The 26,536-nt window shown below is 43.7% G+C and overlaps 1 protein-coding gene across 2 annotated transcripts in view; it reads left to right on the top strand.

The window, feature by feature from the left end:
• The window catches only part of LOC110307606 (cytidine monophosphate-N-acetylneuraminic acid hydroxylase), a 75,012-nt gene extending 52,085 nt beyond the window's left edge, over positions 1 to 22,927 (top strand). For both annotated transcript variants that reach the window (XM_029468279.2, XM_085831209.1), the window contains exons 11-16: positions 8,347 to 8,487; positions 11,742 to 11,916; positions 16,231 to 16,347; positions 18,783 to 18,898; positions 20,574 to 20,670; positions 21,808 to 22,927. In XM_029468279.2, coding sequence (XP_029324139.1) covers positions 8,347 to 8,487; positions 11,742 to 11,916; positions 16,231 to 16,347; positions 18,783 to 18,898; positions 20,574 to 20,649 — 625 coding nt within the window. In that variant the 3' untranslated portion in view covers positions 20,650 to 20,670; positions 21,808 to 22,927. The remainder of the gene's footprint in view (positions 1 to 8,346; positions 8,488 to 11,741; positions 11,917 to 16,230; positions 16,348 to 18,782; positions 18,899 to 20,573; positions 20,671 to 21,807) is intronic.
• Positions 22,928 to 26,536: the final 3,609 nt, after the last annotated feature.

Raw genomic sequence — 26,536 nt, 5'->3', positions numbered from 1 at the left:
GGGCAGACCTTGTACTTAAGAGTTGGCTGGTGTCCTTAAAACAAGGCACAATTTGGGCACAGAGACACATGAAGGAAAGATGATATGAGGAGACAAAGGTGAGGTGGCTAACAAATGGTCATGGTCAGAGTCCGAGCTCAGCCTGCAGGAGGCACTGGTTCTGCTGTACAGCGACTTTGACCTTCTAGCTTCTGCGGTAATAAACAAAACAGCATTCCTATTTTACTTCTGTTCTCTAAGCACCTCCAGCATGGCAATTAGAGCAAAGTGATCCAAGATTCACACATGATGTAATCCAAGTAGATTGTGAGAAGCTAGTGTAGCTAGTGTAGACTGTTATAACATTATGATCCCCAGAGCAGCTAGTTTATAAGGGATACGATTGACCAAAAAGATTTAACAGGCAGACTAAATAGAATACCAAAAGACTTGCAAGTAACCTAAAAGAAGCTAAAGTGGGAAGGGGGAACAAAGGAATACAGATAAATGACAGACATAACTCAAGAGATACTGATAATTGTATTAAATATGAATGATCTACAGATTTGTAAATGAAACCATGTGGAACCTGTTAGAGTAGCCTGGCCTCAGACTGAGTAGCCCAGAGCAGTCCCTTTTCAGCACCCCACTCGAGCTGCTATGATTTCATGGCCCACAGAAAGTAGAAATAGAATAAAAATAGGTAGCGTCTTTTAAAAAATAACAAAATTAAACTACTAGATGATAGAGATCGTAATGGATAAAGGAAGGCAAACTCTACGGTTACACACACACACACACACACACACACAAATCCATTTCAAACATAAGCACAGAGATGAATGGCTACAACAAGTTACTGCTGAAGAAGAAAGGACTGGCTGACGCCAGATGAATGTAGGCTTCAGAACAGGGTGTGGGAAACATAGTAATGCCAGTTCACTCAGGAGACAGAAGAGTCTGCTGTGTGTGTGCCTGACATCAGATCTTTAAACACACTGATAGAACTGAAGGGGGAAATGGAAACCCACAGCTGCAGTTGGAGGCTTCGGGATTCTTCTTTCAATGTTTGGAAGACCAAGAATTCAAAGAGTCGGGGAAGACACAGACATCACCCCTGTGGGTCTGACTGACATTCATAAGGAACTCAGCCCAGGGTAGCAGGTAGTGTGTGTGTGTATGTGTGTGTGTGTGTGTGTGTGTGTGTGTGTGTGTTTGTGTGTGTGTGTGTTTATCTGTGTGTGTGTTTTATCTGTGTGGAAGGCTATTCACGCCATGACCTGGAAATGGCCTTCAGAGAAAAACTTTGGAGAGTTGGTCATCTCCTACCATATTGTTTGAGGGTTTCTTATTTCTCCAACACTGCATACTAGGCTACCTGGCCCTAGAGCATTCAGACAATTCTCTTGTCTCTGCTTCCCATCTTGCTATAGGAGTGCTGGGTTATAAATGTGCATCATTGCATCTGGCATTTTTTTAAAAAAAAATGTATGCTCTAGGAATTAAACTCATGTCACCGGGCGTGTAGGTGAATACTTTTATGTGATGAACCATCTCATAAGCCAAAGCAAATAATTAATTTAAAAATCGTCATCTTGGAGAAGCTCGTGTGTGTGTCCAATGTATTTTGATAATGCTCACCCCTACTCTCCTCACCAACTTTTCCCAGAACCACGCACTCTCATCCTCGACCAGTTTTGTTTTGTGGGTGCTTGTTTGTTTAACAAATCACTAAGTTCAATCTGTGCTGTCCATCTACAAAGTCCTGAGTGTAGGACCATGCACTGGATAGTGGTAGCCCTATTAAGACTGATTTTGCCTCCCCACAAAGCAACCAACTGTTGGTAGCTCCCGCTCCTCCTGAGCCCCTTCCCATTCCATGCTGAAGCATTGACTGGCTTAGGTAGGTGACCACAGCTGCTGTAAGTTCATGGGTGCCACTTTCCAGAAAATGCTTTTATTCTGGTCCTTTCCTACCTCTGGTTCTTATCATCTTTCTGTCCCTCTTCCATGATGGTCCCTGTCTTAGTCACTGTTCTATTGTTCTGAAGAGGCATCATGACCAAGACAACTTTTATACAAAATAAAAAATAAATTAAAAAGGCATGTAACTGGGGGCTTGCTTGCTCACAGTTTCAGAATTTAATCCATTGTCATTGTGACAGGGAGCATGGCAGCATGCATGGCACTGGAGAAGCAGCTGAGGGCTACATCCCAGTCTTCAGGTAAGCAGGCAGGCAGAGAGAATGAGAGAGACTGGCATGGGCTTTTGAAACCTCAAAGCCCACACCTAGGAACATGCTTCTCCAACACTTACATCAGCCACATGTTCCACACTTAAGTCAGTAAAGCCATGCTGACGTAATTCTTCTCAAATAATGCCACTCCCTGGTGCCTAAGCATTCAAATATATGAGTTTATGGGGGCCATTCTTATTCAAGCCACCATATTTTACTTCCTGGCCCCCATCAACTTATTGCCATATCATAATGCAAAATGCATTTAATCCATGTTCAAAGGCCCCATAGACTTTTACAGTCCCAACATGGTCTAAAACTCGTAAGTCTCTTCTGCGATTCATAACCATCTTTAACTGTAACCCACTATAAAGTCAAGATCAAACTGCAAATCACAAACTTCCAACATATGGTGGTACAGGCTATCCATGACCATCCCAAAGGAGAGGAAAGGGACCATGGTGAGGAGACACCAGACTAAAGAATACAAGACCTAAAAGCAGCTGGGCTTCATCCTCACGGTTCACAGGATGGCCTCTTTAGATCACCATGCGGGAACACCCCTGATACATGCCTGGCCTCAGCTGCTTTCCCTAGCTGCAGCAGGAGATTCCACAACCCTTTCTTATATCCTTGACTCTAAAGCCAGAACCATGTAGCTGAAGCCGCCAAGTTCTGCTGCGTGGTAGGATGGAACTCTGCCCCTCCTTCGACTATGTCTGTATCTGCTTTCTGTTGTTGCTTTCTATCACTTCTGAAGCTCCCCTTTGATTCCTTTAGAGTTGGAAGCTTACTTGAATGGGGTCTTGCCTTGAGGTCACCACTCCCTCTATTCCAACTAGCATCAGACTTTTCTTTAAGCTTTTTATCTTCTTGAGCCTAGGACTGGATCCCCCTCACCTTTCCTTCAGATTTTCTCCTTATGCTGTGCATTCCCACAGAATTCTCTTTGTCTTCTATAGATGGAAACAGCCTAGATACCCACCAACTGATGAATGGATAGTGAACTTTGTGGTATAGCTGGATCACGTGGTAGATCTATTTCTAGCACATTGATTTCCACAGTGGCTATACCACTATAAGGGTTCCCTGTTGGCCACACCATTGCCAACATCTATCTGTCCTCTTACTCTGAGCCATTCTTACTGCGGTGACATGAAATCTCAATATAGTTGTAATTTACATTTCCCTGACAGCTTTCTAGACAGTTTTTAGAACTATCTCTTAATCATTTGCATTTCTTCTGAGAATTCTCTGTTCAGTTCTGTGGCCCTCTTTTTTATTTTTTTATTTTTTTGAGTTATGTCCGTTTGCTTTGGTGGTGGTGGTGGTGGTGGTGGCTTTTGTTTGTTTATTTGCTTAATTGTTTGTGGGCGAAGAGAGCAGGATTCCAGGGAGACTTTTAGACAGCAAATGAGCCATGGTAAGGGGGTTAGTTGCTGGAGCCACAATGGCACTAAGAGTTCGCAGCACAGCATTGCTGTCAGGGTGAACATCATCCTTCCGTGTTGGAGTTAATACTGCTTAGCCACCCTGGAAGCAGTTTGGAAGTCGCTTTAAACCTAACCTTCTTATACGGTCTAGCATTTCCACTTTTGGACATTTGCTTTTTAGAACTCCAAGTCTTTATTCACATAAAACTATAGTACAACCCACATGCCACAGAAAGGATACGCAAACTGTGAAACCGTAAGTTGAAGTCTGTGATCCTCTGCTCTAAGCTTCATGAGTGCTGGGATCACAGGTCTGTCACTATGCCTAACGTAGTTTTATCACTTTAAATGCTAACGACAATTTTACCAATATTTAAATCTTGCTTAGGTTAATATACAGTTTATCTGCTTCCAAGCCCATACTGTAGTAACTAAATCTCCAGATAGAACATTTTTATGAGTTATGCCTTCTGATTTATAGTAAGAGCTATTATGACATGCCAGATGAATAAATCTAAAAGCAAGTGAGAAAGCGCAGTTTCAAAAGGTTATACAACCTTATGATGTGGATTGTATGGCAATTAAAAACACAAATCCATAGGAATGAAACACAGACCAGCCATAGTTAAGAGATGAGAGGTTGGTAGGCAATAAAGCCTAATGGAAGAAAGTTTTGGGGAGTTATTCTGACTGGGACTCACATAAATCTGCTCGTGGCTATGAGCCCGTGGGAGTGTGTCCCACAGAGATGAAAGCAGTTGAGTCTAAGTATATTTAAAAATGTAAAGGGTAAAGGGCAAACATGATACGTTTTAAGCTAGTATATAAACATTAAATTTCATTATGACATTTCATCCACGTGGACTGCTGTTTTTGGCTCATGCTCACCCATATTGTCTTCTGACTACAGTTAGAAAAACATGATTATTCTTTAAAAAGGAAAAATTAAAGTTATATATTTTTTTTCTTTAGTGGTGGGGAAGGGGGGTCAGAAGACAGCCTGCACCAGTCTGTTCTCTTTTACGGTGTAAATCCCAGGGATTAAACTCAGCTTGGCACCATGTTTACAGACATAATGATTCTAAAAAGGACTTGGGGGTAGAGGGGACACAGACTGCTTATCCTCACATGGCAAAGTTGTGGATCACCTTCAGACGGGAGTGATCTGGTCTGTGTTTTTATGATTTCACTGAGTAATAAAGAAGCCAGCTTCAGAGATAAATTTTCATGGCAATAATCACTCAAGGAAGGCCCTTGACTTCCTGTTGCTTGGCGACAGCTACACAGAAGGGACAGTGCTGCAGGATTTAAGCTCTGGTTCTACCACCATTTGTCAAACCCAACACTTAACGATTTCGTGTGTCTTATGATTAGACACGATGGACTAGTTTGCCAATACCTATCTTTTACCATGTGGGCCCTGAAGCCTCCCAATGTGCCGTGTTATTGATGTTTTCTTCTTTTCTATATCCTTGTCAATGCTATATACAAGGTGTAGATGCTATCTACAATGCTATTCTTGAGTCTCTTAAATGTTTTTTTTAGTAAGAGTGGCCCAAGGTTAAAAGATGAGTTCTTGTAGTCAGTGCTCTTTTTGCTTTCTGTGACATATTGTCTATGGAGTAGCATAGAGCTCAAGTGGGGGTAGAAAATGGAGGGTAGAGGGGTGGGGTGTGGGACAGAATGACACAGAGAGTAAGGGACAGGATGGCACAGATGACTAGAGGTAAAATAATTGTCCTCAGAATTCTAGTTTGTAGGAAGAAAAAATAATTATAATACCAGATAGCAAATGCTATCTGGTAGCATGAGAACTTGCTGGTCATTTTTTAATATTTCCTGCAACAATGTAGAGTCTGTCCAGAAAAGGAAAAAAGGTGCTGAGCGTAGACACTGTAGTTTATGATGGGACCTAGTAGCATACACCTGGCACACTACAGCACTCGGGAGCACAGACAGGAGAATTGGCAAAGGTTCAAGGCCAGGTCTACATGGAAAATTCCAGGCCCTTGTGAGCTATATATGGAGACCCTATAGAAGATGGATTTTAGGGAAAGAGTCTGCAGCTCAGCCTAAGGGCTGGGGCAGGAGACATTATGAGGAAAGCAGGAAAGAAGTGAGGGACCCAGACAGAAGTACAGTGTCTGCAATGATAAACAGTCTGGGGGGTTTCCAGAAACTTTGGGGATCCCGGTGAAGTCTAGTGAGGAAGACGGCCATCATTAGTCAGCAGTCTATGAGTCCATATTGTGGGAAAGGCAAAAACAGAAGGACATTGGTTTGGAGACCAATTTAAAGCTATTATAGTTACCAAGGAAATCATGGTGAATGGTGGCAGAAAATGAAAGAGAATTCGGATGAAAGAAACATTAAGTAACTGGAAGTACAGGGTCTTGTAGAAGAGCTGGAAGGTGGGGTGTTGTGTACAACACAAGCCTTTAATCCCAGCACTCAGAACGCAGAGGCAGGCCAACCTCTGTGAGTTCTAGGCCAGCACAGTCTACAAAGTAAGTACCAGGACAGCCAGGGCTATACAGGGAAGCTCTGTCTGGAAAAACCAAACAAAAACAAAAACAAACAAAAAAAGATCTAGAAGAGTGGGTATTTATTTAGGAAGTACTCAAATTTCAGCACACTGCTGTTGGTGAAAGTAAGTATACGCTACAATCCCATTACATAAGCAGCTCGTTATTATTGTAGAGAAAGAGACAAAAAATGTCTCATTAAGTTATGGAAGTTTATGAACTACCACCTGTGCTTTGGAGAGAGTGATGGATGGACAGTACCCTGGCTCAGGCTCAGGAGGCGGAGCCTCGCAGTAGGGAAAGCCACTGTGGGCTTGAGAAGGGATACAGCTGCTTTACTGGGAATTGACGATCTGGGGAAGTGGCTCAGGGGTCGCGTGCTTGCCACACAAGCACTAGGCCCTACTTTAGCATCTATGACCCGTGTGAAGCCTGGGCTTGATCATACACACCTGTAATCCCAGTACTAGGGAGTCAGATACAGATGGCTCATTGGGGCTGGCTGACCCAATGTTCAGTTGAGTGGTGGAAGAAGATGCAAGTGTCTACCTCTGGCCTCCACATGCACATACTCACAGGTGCACACATGCACAGAGAGAGAGAGAGAGAGAGAGAGAGAGAGAGAGAGAGAGAGAGAGAGAAGCAACAAGAAGATGCTGGTGTTAGGAACAAGAACAAAGCATGGGACCTTTTAAGGGTAGTGACAGTGTTTTCAGGAAAGAAATACAGATGTTTGTTCATGTTCTATTTAACTATCTAACTAAATAAATATCAGGTCTAGAGAACCAACCTGCAGGACAAAGAAGCCAAATTCTCTTTAGTATTAATATCTATCCACCATCAGGTGAATCACGGTGACAAATCTGTTTTTTCTGACTCCATCATTTTCTGTCTCAACACCACTGTCAGTATGATGTGGAAATTAACAAGTTACGGGATTTTTAGGCACAAGTTTGGTTTTTGAGAAAGGTGGTGGTTTGGAGTTTGATTTGGGGCATGCCCAGCTTTGGTTACTAGCACATTTAAATTGTAGATCTTGAGCTAAGGATGTAGGACCATGGTAGAGCCCTTACCTTTCATGCATAGGAAAAGAAGTAAAGAAAAGAAAAGGAAAGAAAAGAAAAGAAAAGAAAAGGAAAGAAAAGAAAAGAAAAGAAAAGAAAAGAAAAGAAAAGAAAAGAAGAGAAGAGAAGAGAAGAGGGAAGAAAAGAAAAGGGAATGGAAGAAAAGGGAAGGAAAGAAAAGGGAAGGAAAGATAAGGGGAAAAGAAAAAGGAAAGGAAAGGAAAGGAAAGGAAAGGAAAGGAAAGGAAAGGAAAGGAAAGGAAAGGAAAGGAAAGGAAAGGAAAGGAAAGGAAAGGAAAGGAAAGGAAGCAGGTTTCAGGAAGGGTTATAATTGAGGATACTTGCTCTTCTGTAAGCAGTGAAATTTTAAAAATGTCTCATCTTGCCTTTTGCTTGTCCCCCTTCTCTCTGTGTGCACACATATACATGTATGAGGGTGCAGCATGTGCATGTATGTGACCATGGATGCCATGGTCAACCTTGAGTGTCATTCTTCAGGTGCCATCCACCTGTGATTCTGAGTCAGTCTGTCATTGCTGGGCTGGGCAGCAAGCCCTAAGGATAACGGATACCGTTTTAATGGTTTTGAATGCAGAGACTTTTCAGACATTATTCTGAAAGCTGGAGAGAGACCCTGGGGCCTTGTCTGTAGTTTGAACCTAGGCAGGCTGGGTGGTATGCAGTCTTTGCTTCCTTCTACAGGAAATGAAGGCAGTGATAGTAACAGTCTCATGACGCATTGATAAGTTTGTATCAAGCACTTAGTATAACGACTACTGAGTAGTATCCACTCAGTCTTCATTCCAGTTGATATTCAGTCGGACTGGGCAATTACTGCTTATGTGCAATTCGTCTGCTTATTCATGGCTCCTCTCGCTTAATTCCAGTCACTACCTGAGTGTACTTAAAAAACAAAAGACATATACTTCCTCAACTGGTTAGAGACGATAGCCCAGATATGGTCTTTATTTTTCTTAAGTACGTGTGTGTGTGTGGGGGGGGGGAGTTGGAATAAAATGGGATGAAAGAATAAACCGAAATGTTCCCTGTTGCTGCCACACACACTGGAGAATGAACTGTCTCATCTGGGAACACTCCTATTTCTTAGGTACATTAAGGAAACAAACACCAAAAATGACCCAAATCAGCTCAACAATCTTATCAGGAAAAACTCTGACGTGGTGACATGGACCCCACGACCTGGTGCTGTCCTCGACCTTGGCAGGATGCTGAAGGACCCAACAGACAGGTTCGGCTTCAATATTTATGGGGGATAAAAACACCTTATGTAATTTTTTAATATTATGATAAAGAACTCTCCTCCTGACTTGCCACAGGTCCCTACTCTGTAATAATGTTAAGTTTTGTCAAGTAACATGCTAAGCTCCTTACCTGATAAGACCTCCATCTCACTTTTAAATGTAGAAATCTTAGAACCAGGCAGCCTACCACACACCTGTAATCCCAACACTTAGGAGGCTGGGGCAGAAGGATCAGGCCAACGTGTACTATTTGAGACCCTGACTTAATAAAAATAAATATGTCTTACTATTAAAATAAAATAGACTAATAATTATCACTCAAGTCAGACAGCTTTCTCAAGCAGTTCATCCTTTATAACGGCTCAAGTGCCTTCATCACCCCAAAACCTTATTAGAGAGTAAAGGGTAAGGGGCTAGAGAAATGGCTCAGTAGTTCAAAGCATCCGCTGCTACCACAGAGGACCAGAGTTCAATGCCGGCATCCATGTTGGGTGGCTCTGAAAGTTAGTTTTCACCTTAGTGCAAGTATGACCTATAAAATTAGCAGCACTTTTCACGATATCAAACAGGGAAATGCAATCCCAACAGAGCTAACATTGACTCAAGAGGCCTGCAGCTTTGTAAGTACACAGCCTGAGCCACACAGTCATAAATTTCTCACCACATAAAGAAGTGCAGAGTTTACAGGAAGTGAACTGCGGGGCAGCTGGTGTTGCCTTTTGCTGACTTCCTGGATATGACTACAGCCTGTTCAGTTCTTGTTTTCTCTCAGCCCATCCTTTCCTGGCATGCTCTCTCTCTACCACTCACCCAGCGTTTGACCCTGCCTCTTGTTCCCTGGTTTGTGGTTGTGCCCTTCCCCTCTCGATCCTTCCGCCATTTGCACCTGCAATTTAATTTTCAAATCACAATTTTCAATTTGCAATCCACTGACTGGCTGTTGAACCAAGGTCAGTCAAAATATTTTCAATCAAAAGTGAAATTCACAATCGCCAGTAGAAAATAAAAACGTATATAGTATAGAGTATAGCGTATATAAAGGGTTTTATTTCTGGAATAACTTTATAACCTGGTAGAAATAGTTCTTAGCTGGGAGTGATGGTTCACATCTATAATCCCAACACTTCAAAAGGCAGGAGGATTACCAAAAGTTCAAAGCTAGCCTGGTTTGTTTCTGGATTGCAGAGTGAGACCCTGTTTTCCCACTCTACCCCCACATGAAATAGTTTTTACAGAAATTATGGCAAAATATTGGAAATCTCTCTCTTTATTGCTGACAAGCAAATCCTTCTAAATTATGAAAGTTAAAATTGCTTAAAATTCTTTAAGAGGTCCCAAGTGCTCCAGTATGGAAGAGTAAAGATGTTTCTTGATTGTTTCAGTTAATACTCATCCTTCAAGAGCCTTCCTTCTTCTTCAGCATTTTCCTAAGTCTCCTGAATTATCTTTGTGCAGACCTCTCATACTGTGTCTTACAGCATGCGGCTATACTGTCACCCTTACAGACATCAGAATCACCAATGACCTTGATAAATGCAGATCCTGAGCTCCCCTCAGGGATATGGGGGATACAACAGGTGTGAGAGTCACAGCAGAGCATTCTGGGAAACAAGAACCAATATGGTGGCATCTCAGTGCTAACATACAGTAAAGCCACCATGTACTGCCTTGTGAAGGAAGAAGAGACAGAAAATCTAGGACTGTGGTCATGGAAACTCAAAATAGTTGGCATTTAGCCAGATCTTAGGGACAAGTAGACAAATACAGGAGAGACAGAACAAGGAAGAAGAGGGGAATAGAAGAAGAGATGGGGAAAGGATGGGAGGGAGGGCGAGAATGATATTTTCTAGTCAGAGGCCATGGCCTGGCTGGGGAAGAAAACATTGACTAAAGATAAAGTTAGGACATGAATACCTTTGATCCATAGATGACTCATTGAGACCTTTTGGTTCTGGGTGCCAGAAGTACAGAGGACACAGTCAGGAAGAAGCCTTGGTCCTCAGGGAGCCCTCCAGGCCTGAATTCAGAGCTGATGAGTAGAGGCAGAAGGAGGCAAGGATACCACATGGAGGCCAGGGTCAGCAGGGCCTCCTAGCTCAGGGCTTTGAACCTGTCCTGCAGGTAAGGAGAGCCACAGAAAATGATAGAGCAAAGGAGGATCAGTCTTGAGCTGTGCTTCCAGAAACACCTCAGCTTTGTCGGGAAGAATGCTCTAGAGAAGCAGCTAAAACTAGGCCTCTGCAGTCAGGAGGCTGGGGGAAAAGCTATGGCTTCTCACAAGAAGAGATCCCAGGCAAGGAGCTAGAGGAGACTGGGCATGTATTTCAGAAGTGATACCAAAGGGCCTCTGTAACCTTGGAGCTATGATAGACTCAAAGTGAAGCTTTGAGACGACAGGTGTCTACTATTGCTTGCAAATATTTAATAGACGCGGGTGTGTTCCCTTCCTTAGACGTTTCCTTGTTTACTTCATACCATATTACTTTCTCAAAACCCAAGAGTCCACATTCCATCTCCTCAGGATGAACAGAGCTTTAGGACTGTTTGTACAACTAACTGGATTGAAGGATAAAAATACACATCTGTCTGTAAGCCAGAGTTTGATTAACAGCCAGAGCACAGTATATCTAAGGCAGAAAATACTATAGGTGAAAGTCCATTTGTATGCTGAAATATTTGTTGGGTACCACATGGCCTGACTTTTATTGGGGGATGTAAACACACATTTGTTCAACCCAGAAGGACATATTAACAGACCAAAGAACCAGAACCACCCAAGTACAACTTGGTGAACCAGTGAGTTCATTGGGCCCACTTTATAGGGACAGGACTGGATCAAAGGCAGCTCGTTACAGAAAATTCCAAATCGGATAGCCCCCACTCCCAGTAGGAAATGTTTCGGTTCCCCTCCATTCTTTTACCAAATGCCTCTCCTAATTGGGATGCAGAAGCCTCTGAGTGCCAAGATCCACAAAGTCGGCCCAAGCAGATCATATTCAACATCTCCATCATCTAGTAATTGGGAGCAAATGGGTCCCAATATAATACCAATAATATCAGGGATCTTGTGCCTTTCGATCTCCAGATACACACAAGACTAGTTAACGCAATGGACTTGGGAGCCTTGCCTGTTGCATGGTGTATAGGAAACAGTGTGCCTTGGGCTAGGAGAGGACTCTGAAAAGTATCCCAGTGTCTCACTGCTGTTTTGACCGACCCGCCTCATCTTTGTGTCTTTAAGCAAGGGCATTGTGGAGCCTCCAGAGGGGACAAAGATTTACAAGGATTCCTGGGACTTTGGCCCGTACCTGGAGATCTTGAATTCTGCTGTCAGAGATGAGATCTTCTGTCATTCATCCTGGATTAAAGAGTACTTCACTTGGGCTGGATTTAAGAATTACAACCTGGTGGTCAGGGTATGCCTCCGCTCTCTTGTAATCTGGAGATCTTTGGAACCCCCTAGTTTCTAGTTTGTCCTCTAGTTAGCACTTGGGAAGCTGTATAAAGTGTCCAGCAGAGTGCAGGCAGGCCATGTGATAAATAACTCTCTGAAATGGAGGGGGCCATTAAGCACAGCTCAGTTTAGCTTTTGCAGTATTTTCTCTCTCCTATCACAATGAATTCTTCTTTTTAAATCACAGTATAAAGCAGGTACCTGGTAGCGTTGTCATCTATCCTTTGGCTTGGTTGGGTCTTCCATCTCCTGGAGCCCTGTCCTCTGTACCCTCCTGCTGCTCCCGGTGTTCCCTGTCCTCGCGTGCTTTATTAACCTCTCTAGCCTGCTCCCTTGTGGCTGCCTTGTACATTGTCTGACATGTCAGGAGTGCTTAACTGTGGGGCTAGACAGTGGACTCCACACAGAGGGGTATCAATGAGCAGTGTGAGGCTGAAGCCACCAAATCCTATCTGCAACGGTGCTGAGGACCAAATGGTATAAAGCAGGAGCAAGCATGGGTGCTGAACAGGAATTAGCCCCAGAAGAACATGCCAATTAGCAGCTTTGGCATTCATGTGGTGGGTAAGCTGAGGCCGGCAGCCATTGAGGGTGAGTGCTAGAGTCGCTGATGGGACACCTACAGGGCTGAAGCCAAAGGCAGCTGGTGACTGGAGAAGTCACTCAGCAGACTTTTCTCTAAGGAAACAAAGTTTAATTTACTCAGCTGGCACTCCCTGTGGCCAGCAAAAAAACTATGAACTCTTTTAACTTCTTGGGGTCAGCAAGAAAGAGAAGGAAAGAGAAAACACACACGCACACACACCAAGTAGATGAAGCAAAAGGCAAAGTCCAATAACTTTATACACACAAATATAAACAAACCACATACATGCACTCATATACACACACATACATGCACTCATATATACACACATACATGCACTCATATATACACACAGACATGCACTCATATATACACACAGACATGCACTCATATATACACACAGACATGCACTCATATATACACACAGACATGCACTCATATATACACACAGACATGCACTCATATATACACACAGACATGCACTCATATATACACACAGACATGCACTCATATATACACACAGACATGCACTCATATATACACACAGACATGCACTCATATATACACACAGACATGCACTCATATATACACACAGACATGCACTCATATATACACACAGACATGCACTCATATATACACACAGACATGCACTCATATATACACACAGACATGCACTCATATATACACACAGACATGCACTCATATATACACACAGACATGCACTCATATATACACACAGACATACATGCATGCAGACCTACAGACAGACATATACACATTCACATAGGATGCTTAAAGCAAAGCTCCAGCAAAGCAAGCAGGCTCCAAGCATGTCACACATCTACATGCATGCATATATACACACAATTGGTGGGTGGAGCAAGCTCCAACACACACCCAGACAAGCTTTTCATATGGACATACATATACAGAGTTGATGAGTGGAAGGAACAATGTCCCAACCTCCATTCACACAAACTTTACACATATACATACATACATGCATACATACACACACACACACACACACACACACACACACACATAGTTGATGGATGAAAGGGATGATGGTCCAGCCCGCATACTTTATTCTTTCTTCCATAGTTTATATATCCCAGCTAAATTTTGCAAGCAGTATAAAACTACAATGTGATTACCTTTTTGTTTTCTTCTAGTGAATGATTATGAAAAACACTATGTTCCCCAATATCTTTATAAGAAATAACATTACATAATACAGGTAAAGAAAACAAATTATTTCCCCAAACCCACATACATTTGTAACTGAGCAACTTGTTATAGATTAACAAAACATAAGCACCAGGCATGGTGGCGCACGCCTTTAATCCCAGCACTTGGGAGGCAGAGGCAGGCGGATTTCTGAGTTCGAGGCCAGCCTGGTCTACAGAGTGAGTTCCAGGACAACCAGGGCTATACAGAGAAACCCTGTCTCGAAAAAACCAAAAACAAAAACAAAAAAAAAAACCCAAAGTATAAGCAAGCAATATAGTTTTTCTCAGTCTGTTTCTCTTACTGGCAGGCAGCAATTTGCATTTTCAAAAAGGGAGAGATTCTTTTATTATTTATCTTTAAAAGTAATCTTGTAAGAATCTTATAAAAAAATCACAACTCTAAACTTTTATACAAAAATCAGTCATATCTACCTTAAATCCTCAGATTGCATATCTACTCATCAGAAAGACTTAATAAATCATTTCAGAAAGCTGAGGGCAAAAATGAGGATAGGAAACCAATCAATCATCACCAGTCCAGCCTCAGTGAGAGTCACATCAGCCTGGGCTGCCATTGTTCTCGTTCCCTGACCTTGAAATGCCTCTTGCTTAACTCTTAAGAGTGTGCTTATCTGAACTTCAAATGGTCCCCTAAGGTTTTCTACATCAGAGACAGTAGCAAAAACATCTCAACCTAGCTTTCCCAACAAGTTTATTTTTCCAAATGTTTTCTAAGGGTGGTAGTGGGCGTCGTCACTGCTGACTATCTATGTCTCTACATTCTTTCCTACAGTGGTAACTGAATGATTAATCTGCTCTGGCAACAATGTCTGAAAGAGATCAAGCTTTATTACTGTGAGTGCCAGAGATACTGAGGGGCCAGAAGTCCTCTGAAGTTTTCATATAATTCTTATATGAAAAGAAACATGAGGGCAGCAAGCAGAGCAGAACTCCATAACAGCATGAAGTCCTCAGGGCACGTGGTCCTCAGAGTCATGTCACACCGAGGCCCACTCATGTGACTGTGGTAGCCAGCAGGCCACATTCCATGATTTCTAAAGCCACTTGTCATTCCTTCTTGCATGGCCCTCAGCAAGCACACATGTGCAGAGCAGCAACCCAGGAGCCCAGGCTGTATGCTTCTCAAGGCACGCCAAAAGCAGAGCATGCTGGAGATGCATCTCTGTGTAGAGCGCATGCCTTGTATGCAGGAGGCCCTGGCTTCAGTATCTAGGATGCCAACAATCAAACTTAGCAGAAGGGGGGTACAAGAGGAAGAAGAGGCCTGGGGTAGGCAGTGGTCAGGGCAATGGATCACTGGTGACAATTTGCTTACACCTGGTGCCTGGGGTTGTACAAGCAGCAGTCTTAGATGACAGTAGGATGTGGGCAGCACTCACAGGCACCAAGAGGTACTGGCTGCTCTCAGGAGAGGACCAATCCCCAGTTTGCTGTGCAGCCCCTGAGCATCAATACCAGGTCACACTTGCTGTATTCCAAAGTCCTGGTTCTCGAGACACATGCTTTTCATGCCAGGCTGCCAGTGTTCATCCCTGGGCAATGATGAATTAAACACTGTGTGAGCATGTGCGCATTGGTGAAAGATGCCAGCTCTCCCCACACGCCCCTTTTGTGGGATGAGTTATTTCAAGATGAGATACTTTCTATATTTGAGGTATTCAAACCTTCTTCTTTTAATGACATAAAAGAATAAGAGGTATAAGACCATTGTTTTAAATAATATAAAATGGTGGTACTTAGATTAACTCTCAACTATTTGTAAGGAAATCATCTCTGAAACACAAAGCCTTGGGAAACTGAATGATATTTTCACTTTGAGTAATCACCTTGAAAGTGATATCGTTAGACTTTTTGATGACTATATTTCTTTAAAATTTTAAATTACATTTATGTATGTATGTAGGTAGGTATGTATGTGTGTGTATTTGTGTGTATGTGTGTTTGTGCTAGAGTGAGTGTATGGAGGTCAGAGAACAACTCGTGGGAGTCGGGTCCCTCCTTCCACCATGTGAGTTCCAGGCACTGGACTCATGTAGCCAGCCTTGGTGGCAAGCACCTTTACCTTCGGAGCTGTCTCACTGGCCCAATGAATGTATATCTATCTGTTTAGTTGCTATATGATGGGAGACACGTATTCCACATTTTATGTTCCCCTATCTGAAAGCGTCTGGTGCTTCTTGCTGTCACGTTGCTAGTAACGCTCTGTGCTAGTGAAGTTTGAGCTTTTGCTGATGTGGAAGAATGTAATGCTATCAGCTCAGGAGAGAGACTGGAATAGAGGAAGGGGAAAAGTAGTGAGGGAGGGAAGAAGATGACGGGGTATTTCAATTCACTGCTATTCTTTTAAGTGTTTAAGATTTCCATATTCTTAGAATTTCTTCAAGACCTCCACCACTTGATGAATATTCTTCCATTTACTGCCTTACAATTTGCACAGATGATTGAAACAGATGAAGATTTCAGCCCTTTTCCTGGAGGGTACGACTATCTGGTGGACTTTCTAGATTTATCCTTTCCGAAAGAAAGACCCAGCCGGGAGCATCCTTATGAAGAAGTGAGCAGCCCCCCTGGTGGGGATCCCTTCCTTTCCCTCCCTCTCCTTTTCTTGCACACTGTCCTCTCTCCTTCCCCTCCCTTCTCTTCCTGTCTTTATCACTATTCCTTCCTTCCTCCCTTCCCATCTCACTTCCTTCTGTTGACTCAGAAACACAGCTCAAAATAAGTAAGACATGATTTATCCTTAAACCAGATAAGAGTGACCATGACCTAGGGACACGAGTAAGGATTGCTCCAGGTTCCACATGCTGCATTGTGGAGAGGATTTAGGAAGTAAAGTCTTAAGGGATTTCCCAAAAAGAACATCAGGTTGGCAGGTCACAGCAAAGCGGGGAATGCTCCACTAATGCTCCACTACAGTCTTCACAGGCTCTCTGATGACACTCTTAGCTTTGGGGTTGATGGAAACTCATGGTCTGCTAAGTTGATGTATTCCAAAGGTTTTTTTCTGACAGGCAAGGGAATGTTGGCTCAGACACAGAGGTGGCTGATGGGTGGCTGTTAAAGGAGCTTAAGACGGCCTAGGATGGTTTTGTCTATGGTTTACATCTCTCCATCACCATGAAGTTCTCGTCAGCCAGCCAGCCTTTGAGAGTTCTTACAACTGGGGTGGTTTTCCTCCTGGGTACTTCATGGACTCTTTGGTGTCCAGGAGAACCTGTGAGAAGACCTTTGCTATAGTCAGGACATTTCCAGTGTCCTCCTAAGCCAATTGTCAAAAGTAAAACTGATCTGATTAGAAGTTCTATCACTCCAAGGTGCGCTGGGAGAGCACAAAAGGACTAATCAGCTCGGATTCTCCCTCTGGGGCCTTCAAAACAGTGAGGAATCACCATTTCTTAAACCTCTACAAGTTATAGTAGAGATCCCACAAAGTGTGCTTAAGTTCCCGTGGAGTCAGATGCCTCTCTAAGAATCCTGATCTTTATCCCTCAGCAAAGGCCCACTCCGGTGAGTGGCTACTCAAGCCTTAGGCAGCAGACATATTTTATCCCATCACTTGCACAGCAATGGACATAAAATGAGTCTAAATGGTTTACATACCTCAAATACGGAGCTAAGGAGCAAGCCAAAATCTGAAGGTAAATGTCAAACCAGGCTACACAGAAAAGCAAATGGATCAATCGTGTGAGTCTTCATGGCCCATAACCATGCAGGCAATGCAAATGGTTCAACCAAACTTCCAAAAGAGCAGTTCTTTGAAATGTAGCTGTCTAACACATTAGTGACAGGAGCACAAAACAAACCGAGGACTGAACCCTGAGAGTGCCCCAGGAACTCCACATACCAGAAAACCCAACAGAGAGAATGTTCTTCACAAACAAGGCCTGAAGCTGAGGACCCTTTTCCTGTATCAGCTCAATATGTGTTCACAGGCAACTGATCCCCACTCATCAGAGAATGAAGAAAGCTCTCTGCTGGGAATCTACTACCCCCTTCCAGCCAGTGCATTAGTGAGCCACAGCGTTGCTTCCTGGCTGGCTTTTCCAAAGCCATTGTCCATTGACTTAGATTCATTTAACCCCAGCACTTAATGAAGAATTAGAAAACAAAGTCACAGAAATCGAGGTTTGTTTCTAAACCCGGCCAAGCTGGACCTTTATCTTCACAGTGTTGCAGTTTTACACAGACCGTGAGACCAAGCCGGTACATGCGCACGTTCACCTAAGTTGTCAGAACCGTACAGACTCTCTTTGTACAAGGCAAATTCCTCCTGGACATCAGGACCTCAGGTTATCCATTCCCTCAGCACCGGATAACGGAGGAAATCTTGGCAACAACGGAGTCCCATCTCCGTCTCTAAGGGAGCCCAGTGAGAGTCTCTGGAGAGGGAGTTAGTCAATGTGGACATGTTTCATGTGGCTCCAGTTTCCGGCGAGTCCCTTGGCGTGGCCACGCGATGTCCGGGTGGTGTGGTGGGGATTCCCTAATGAGTTTACCCTCCTGATTTAAGGCAACCATGTTTTTTGGCAGGCTGGACACACACACACTTGCTGCCATGAACACAGAGGCAGGTGGCAGGTCACCTGCTGCTTTTGGCAATAGTATCATTTATTGAGTACCTAGTGAATAACCTCATGCTTCTGGTCATAGAATTACTTGTTTTCCCTACAGTCCTATGAGGAATATCACCTTTAATCTCCATTTTATAGATGAAGAAACTGAGGCCGTAGTTATAAGCTCGACCCTGGATTTGAGCTGTGGATTTGCCCAGCTTCTCATCTGCACCCTGCTTTCCCGCCACTCCATCCCAGCGGCTCTTGGCTCCCTCCTTCTGTCCTCAGACTGTGACCTGCCTCCAGGAGACTTCTCCCCTTCTCTCTTTCACTCTGCACTCCTGTCAGCGTGGTAGCTACTTTTTCTAAGGATAGGAGGGAATGGACTCCCAAATCTTGCCAGGGCCCCCTGAGAGCTGCTGTGTTTCCATTTCAGATCCATAGCCGGGTGGATGTCATCAGGTACGTGGTGAAGAACGGCCTGCTGTGGGATGATCTGTATATTGGATTCCAGACCCGATTGCTGCGGGACCCTGATATATACCATCATCTGTAAGCCTATCCTGAGAATGCTTGAGGCCATGGGGCTGTGGTGGGGGAGGGGCATGGGGCACAGGGGGTTATACAGGGAAGTGTAATCAGAGGCTGACTGTGTTCCCCAAGTTAGCAGAGATAGAAGAGGCTCCATATTTTTTTCCCTCTGTGTTTTTAAGACAACATATCATCCTGTAGCCCAGACTAACTCCTGATAATCTCTACTTCATCGTCTCTCATAGGCTGGGTTTACATCATATCTGGCTTTCCTTTTTAACAAGAGACCTGAGCCCAGTGTTCTGTAGACTGGGGTTTACAGGAATAACCCGCTGTATTTGTGCTTGCTTATACTCAGAAACTTCACATATTAGTAAGATCATATTTGGACTCTGAGAAAGATTCCTATCTTTACATGCACAAGGGCAGTGAAAAGAATGTAGTCTTACCATCACGACTGGCTCTCTGAAAAGATGAAGACATTTAATTTTGAAAAGTCCTATTATTTAAAATGTCTGGGCTGCAGAGATGGTCAGCAGGAACGGGTTCTGTTGTTAAGCCTGCTGACCGGAATTCCGTTCCAGTGGGACATACAGTGGAGGGAAAGAGATGACTGCTGAAAGTTGTTCTCTGACCTCTACATGCACACCAGGCACACATGCATGCATTCTCACACACATAGAAACACACACAAAATAAACTAATTAGAGGAGAATTTTTTTTAAAAAATTAGAATGTCTAAGTAAAGCCCTCTATCGAGTGCATTGAAATATTCATTTAATTTTTTTTAAACTTATTTCCTTTACAATTTTGGTTTCCTTGTTTGGTTGGGTTGGTTGAGACAGGCCTTTGTTCTATACCCCAGATCAGCCTGAACTCATTTCAGAACCTAAGCTGTCCCCAAACCTCCCATGATCCTCCCTGGCTCAGCTTCCAACATACTGAGATAACAGGTGTGAGCCACCACATGCAACCCCCACCCCTTAGTGTCTTAAAATTGTATTTTAAAATATAAAGAGTGTAGGAGTATGTGTCTGTTATAGCCGTTATAGTTTCAATTATCCCTCCTGTGAAACCTGTCTGTTTCCTGCCCCTCCCTCTGTCCTCTCTCAGGATGACTCTTGATAAAGGGCTGTGTCTTCCTGGCCTATATCTCTGCATACCCACACTTCTGTGAATATAATGTCTTCAAACACTTGTCACCTATTGTTGGGGGTGGGGGCAGACGATACCACAGTATCTCAGTGCCACACCAGTATAGACAATTTGCTTCTTACCATTTGAAACAGTGGTTGGATGAGTCGTGTCTGAATCTCTTGGCAAGTTCCCCATGCTTTCCTCGGGCTGAGTTCTTGTGTCTGCCATTTCTGGGGCTAGTTCAGCCAGGCCATTCTTCAGGAAGCAGGTTCACCTTCCTACATCTAAGGGGGTGTGGTCACCTTCACTAACACTCCAACATGATGCTTTTGTGCATCTTGTATGAGGGTAGCTTTCACTAATGGGAACTCCTTAAAGTGGGCTCACCACAAACAGACAGATAGCTTTCCTGTTTTAAGGAACTCTGAAAATTCAGTAACTGAAACAGCAGGGCAAGACTGTCCTCTGGGGAGAGCTGAGACCAGGCACCAAAGAATTCCTGGCCAAGCAAGAGGCTTTGACATTCAAAGTTCATGTCTCTTTGCTTTGTTTCTTGCAGGTTTTGGAATCATTTTCAGATAAAACTCCCTCTAACACCACCCAACTGGAAGTCGTTCCTGATGCACTGTGATTAGCCTGGACCTGGCGTGTCCCAGGTAAGCACCGCGTGGGACTGGTTGACACCTAGCCATGTATCGTATGGCTTTCGCTCTGTCACCTGAATTACAGGAAACCTGACTTCCAAGGGATCATGAAAGAGAGATTGCATGAAAACACTTAGGCATAAGAATAAATATATAAAGGTATAGAGGTCTAAACTAGTGAGCTCACCTGCTCAGAGTCCACCGGCTGCTTGGAAGGGTTGAGGTGACACAGTCTACAAAGGAAAACAGATGCTGCTTTGGAGAGAAATCCTGAGTACAAAGGGAGAGAGAACAATAAAACCAGGAAAGAGAATTGCTAAAAGCAATGGCTGAGATGGAGCCTGAGATCAGCTTTTGTGGCACAAGTCAGATTTGCCCTTCCCACAGTTAGGCATAGAGTCTCGTTACCTGTGCTACAAAGCTTGCTCCAAACTACATGTGATCAAAAGGACCACATGCTGTGGAAATGGTAATTTTCTTGACTTATGCATTTATATTCATTTATTCCACCAGTGCCCACCCTCTGCATTTATTATGTGTTAATACTTGCCTCTCCAGTACAATGTTGGGACTACAGAGATGACTCGGTTGGGAAAGTGTTTGTCATATACGTATGGGAACCCAAGTTACCCCTTAGCATCCATACAGAAAGGCAGGCTTGGTAGAGCATGTTTGTCATTCCTGTGCTAAGAAGAGGAAGACAGGCAGATCTCTGGGGCTTGCTGGCCAGCCAGCCTATCCTAACCAGTGGGTTCCAGCCAATGAGATCCAGTCTCAAAACAAGGTGGCCATCTCTTAAGGAAGACACACCTGAACGGACCTCTGGCACATGCACAAGTTCATGCATATACATATAAAGTAGACAGTTTTGTATAATCACCTTGATGCACAGCGCCACACCCCCACTGCATAATTTTGTAGGTGATACACACTCAAGGAAGTAAAGAACACATTTCATAACTGTGAGAAAGTAACGGACAAAATCAACCGAAGAAAGGAAGGGTTTGTCTTAGCTCACAGTTGGGCAAACAGACAGTGTTGGGGAAGGCAAGTCGGGAGCAGTGACTGGCTGGTTACATTGTGCCCCAGTCATCCCAAAGAGAAATGAATGTTTGTGCTTTGCTCACTTGCTCTTTCTATTCAATCTAGGTCCCCAGCCCAGAGGATAGTGCCTGCACATTCAAGATGGGTCTCCCCTGATTGGATAAACCTTTCTGGAAACACTTTCATAGACACAGCCATAACTACCATTGTTCATTGGCAGTGTCTTTTATTCAGAGATGACAAACAATGCCCCCAAATCAAGAATTTGCTCTTAAATCTTGAACACAGCAGCAGTTTATGCCAAAGAAGACAAGTTTCTATCGGCGATGGGCAAACACTACATTTAAGGGATGTTCACATATGTACCTGGTGTGCATTGTTGTATAGACGGACTCAGAACTATTTTATCGGGGCTGGTGATGTGCCTTGGTAGTATAGCATGTGCTTAGAGCACATGAGGCCCTGGGTTCCAACACACACACACACACACCTAAATTCATCCCGTGTAAACTCTTGTGCAAGGAGAACAAAGGAAAGCCAAGAATGAGCTTTGCATGGGAGATAAAGCCTAACAGAAGGAAAAGTGAGTCCCAGCATAGTAGGAACAGGAAAGGAAGGCTACCAGGCTCCAGCAGCAAAAAGGAAGAAAGCTAGAGAAGACATGTGGGCTGGGAGGAAGGCGGGGAGACTAGAAGAAAATGGGAACGAGAAGATGCTGCTGGTAGAGAGAAGAATGTGAAAATGGCTCTTGTGTTCTTTGATAGATCCGTGTCCCAGGCAGCTGCAAGACAATGGTTTCAGTTTTTCAGAGAGCTCTTGGCACTACTTCCCAAACATGGGCCGGGAGCCCAAAGGTCCCATCTCACTAGTACCGAAATGACTTTGATTCTGTTGTGAAATGTGTCAATTAATGAAGCCTGGGGGCCCTAAGAGTCCAATAGATCTTTGATTGATGATTTGAATTTAAATTTGACTCTTGAATTTGACTTCAGAATCGCTGCCTAACTCTAATCAATGAAAGACTGACTATCTCCTTCTCATTAAAATGAGCAACAAGAATAGTTGACTATTCTTGTTTATGTCACACTAGGAAAAATTTAAATACTTGGAAGTCAGAGATTAGACTTTGTGATTTATATTAGAAAGTAAATTATTCAGTTATATGTTCAGATGTATATGATGAACAAATAAAAAATTGTTTTAAAAATAAAAGTTTGTTTTCTCACTCTGTAGCCCAGGCTGATCTCAAACTAGTGGCAATCCTCCTGCTTCAGTTGTCCAACTGCTGAGGTTGCAGGAGTCACCACACTGGACTAAGATCTGTGTCTTAAGATAAAAAGTCACACCTTTCTCCTGAACTCTTAGAAACGCTGCATTAAATAAAGGTCATCTTGGTCACCTTTCCATTTCTCTTCCTGAGATCACCAGTCCCCTCGGCCCTCTGGTGTGAGACTTCCTTCTCTCTGGCTTAAGCAAAAGTGGAATCATATTTGGTAGGCATTTTTCATATCCTTTAATGAAGTTTAAAGGAAATGTCCCCTTTAGTAATGAGATACAGAAAGGATTGGCCAGGGCGGGAGGGCGGGAGGGAGGGAGGGAGGGAGGGAGGCCTAGGCTGGCCTTAAATTCCTGTCCTGCCTTTTCCCCAGTGCCAGATCACATGCCTGTGCTAATCATGTGCCGTTCATGTGTGCCTTTTTTAGTACAAAGAGTGACAGAGCCACAGAGAACGTACAGTCTTTAAATAAATAGCGCTGGGTGACTTGGATGATAAGGGTGGGTAGGACTAGGACTCACTCCTAACCTAGATAGAGGCAAGTAATATATATATATATATTTTAATATGAACGGAACCTGTCACTTCTAGGCAGACAAAATGACAGCATTTCTGGGACAGAGTGGAAAGGAAAAGCTCTGAGCCCTGAGAAGATGGTGCCCACCTCTGGCGGCCGTGTGTGCACAGCACAGTACCATAGTATGTCCTGGCTTCCTAGAAGAGACGCTGTGAGCAGTAGAACTCCCCACCAAGACTCTGGAAGCTTGTTTGTTTCATTGACATAACTGTCGATTTCTACCCAAAGCCCACTGTGTACATGGATTCATAGCAGGCTCTGAAATAAGATGTGTTCCTACTCTTGTTATTCTCCTTTATCCACACTTTAAGGCAGGCATTCATCTCCCATCCACCCATCCACCCATCCATTCATTCCTTCCTCTGTTTATGTAATGCAAGCTGGCCTTGAACTCCAGATCCTCCTGCCCCATCCTCTCAAGCATAGTGATTTGTGTATAGACTACTACACCCCTTTTCAAAGCTATTGCACATCTCTATAGTAACTTAAGATAGTTTGTCCTACTATGGCTTATTTTTGAATATCATGGGCTACTGGGATGGCTCAGTGAGTAAAGGCTTGCAGCCAAGTCTAATCCTCAGAACCAACATGGTGGAAGGAAAGAAACAACTCCTAAAAATTGTTGTCTGACCTCCACATGTGCATCTTGGCATGAGCAAGCACACATGTGCTCCTGCACGCGCGCGCGCGCGCGCACACACACACACCATATCAAAAATTTTAAAAGAAAATTGTAACAGAAGTTATTATTAGCAACTGTTTACCTGTTTGCATGAACCTAGATTGAGGATCTGAGAGTGGTGACAGAAGCGAGGAGGCAGGGACTTCTAGAGAGATGGCCCTGAGGAGGGCACCCACAGACATGGTGTGGGGAGTTTTAGTCAGTTTAGAGGAACAGAACCACATGCACAGGGACACATATAAATGAGCAAAACAAACAACCCTAGACACTAAGAACCCAGGAGTCAATTCCTAAGGCTGGGTAGTCACAAAACAGAAGTCTCTCACTGGAGGAATGTCCTGTCCGGTAGCTCAGTCCACATGCAGGGTGTTTCAATGGAGACCAAAGGGGTCTAGAGAGCTGCTGGTCCTAGCCCACAAGGAATGCTGGGAGAGCTGGTTCTACTGTCAGAGAAGGAATCAGAGGCAGCAACAGAGCATGTACCACTCTGCAGCAAGAGGGGAGGTCATGCGAGCAAAAGGTCACCTGACCTTCGTTCTGAAAATAGCCCCTTTTATTTAGTTTCCTTCCTAAATTGTGGCAAGTTGATACCAGAACCAACCACAACATAGGACATTCCTACAAGCACTTTGTGGAGTCTCCACAGTTCATATGCTCAGCCAATAAAGTGAATGCCATGCATACATGAAGAACCGAGTTCAGATTTCCAGCCCCCATGTAAATCCCTGCGGTTATAGTGTGTGTCCATGATCCCACCTGGAGGGAAGAAGGGATGCAGAGATGGGAGGAGTCCTGGAGCTCATTGTCAAGCCAAGCCAGCTGAAGTGATGAGCTCTAGGTTCAGTGAGGTACCCTGTCACACAAAATAAGGTAGAGAGTAATTGAGGAAGGTGCCTGACATTGACCTCTGACCTCTCAGCATACAGTCACACATCCAACACACACATACACACACACACACACACACACACACACACACACACACAGAGAGGTCAAGGAAAACCTGCAACTGAAAGTATTTACACTGATGCCCTGGCTTTCCCAGGACTCACACCTGCCATGAGCTCTGCTTCTACCAGTGGGGTCACAGCCATCGTTGTCTAGAGCAGTGGTCCTCAACCTGTGGGTCATGGCCCCTTTGGAGGTTGAATGACTGTTTTGCAGGGGTCACTTATGTCCATCAGAAAACACAAATATTTACATTATGATTCATAACAGCAGCAAAACTACAAAGATGAAGTAGCAATGAAAATAATTTCATGGTAGGGGGAGGAGTCATCACCAAATGAGGAACTGTATTAAAGGGTCCGAACATTAGGGAAGTTGAGAACCACTGCTGTAGGGAAAAATACAGGGATTTCTTCTTCTCTCCCCACCCCATCCTCTTCCTCCCCCTCCTCCTCTTCCTCCCCCTCCTCCCTCCTCCTCCTCTTCCTCCTCCTCCTCCTCTTCCTCCTCCTCCTCCTCCCCCTCCTCCTCCTCCTCCCCCTCCTCCTCCTCCCCCTCTTCCTCTTCCTTCTTCCTTCCACCTCCTTCTTTCTTCTAACTGCATTCCTGGCACATTAGAGAAATCAAACCAATCTTTTGATTTCTCTTGCAGACAAATTAGTAGCCTAGTAGACATCATTTTTGAAGTATTATACTTTAAAAACTGACATAATTTCAACTGGTAATTATCTCCGTTAAAATGTATTCCTCTTGTACAAATAAACACTGTATTGTGCCATGTAAATAATAAGTATACAAAAGTAAAATAACAAATGTCGCCACCCATGAAAACAATGTAGGGTTTTTTTGTTGTTTACTGATCCAAAAAGGTATAATGTTTATTTTTAGAAAATTATGTTATAAGAAATATAACTTTTAGGCTGGTACATGCCTTTTCTCTCAGCACTCTGGGGGCAGAAGGAGGCAAGTCTCTGTGAGTTCCAAGAACGATCTAATTTTTATGTTAAAATAAGAGAATACTTAATAGTGTGTGCACGTGGTTTGTGTGTTTATGCAAGTATATGTGAGCATGCCTTTTCTGTGTGTGTCTGTGTGCGCACGTGTGATACATTTAGATTCTTTCCATTGGCTAGAATTCCTGAGGCTGGGTAACTGCACTGTGGCTTTTGCTGACACCTGCTTAGTCTTCCAAGGCATGGACAGGCCTGCGCGTGTGACCGCCCTGGAGTCTGTATTTACATAATTTGCATATGCTCCTATGCCTTTGCTGATTTTCCATGGAGTTCCACAACACTGATTCTGCAAAGACTCCTCCCTCTGCTATTTGCAATATAGACTAAGTTCTGATCAC

The sequence above is a fragment of the Mus caroli genome, unplaced genomic scaffold (genome assembly GCF_978045245.1).
Source record: "Mus caroli unplaced genomic scaffold, Mus_caroli_1 scaffold_15, whole genome shotgun sequence".
Classification (NCBI taxonomy): Eukaryota; Metazoa; Chordata; class Mammalia; order Rodentia; family Muridae; genus Mus; species Mus caroli.
This window is presented reverse-complemented; position numbering and strand designations above follow the sequence as displayed.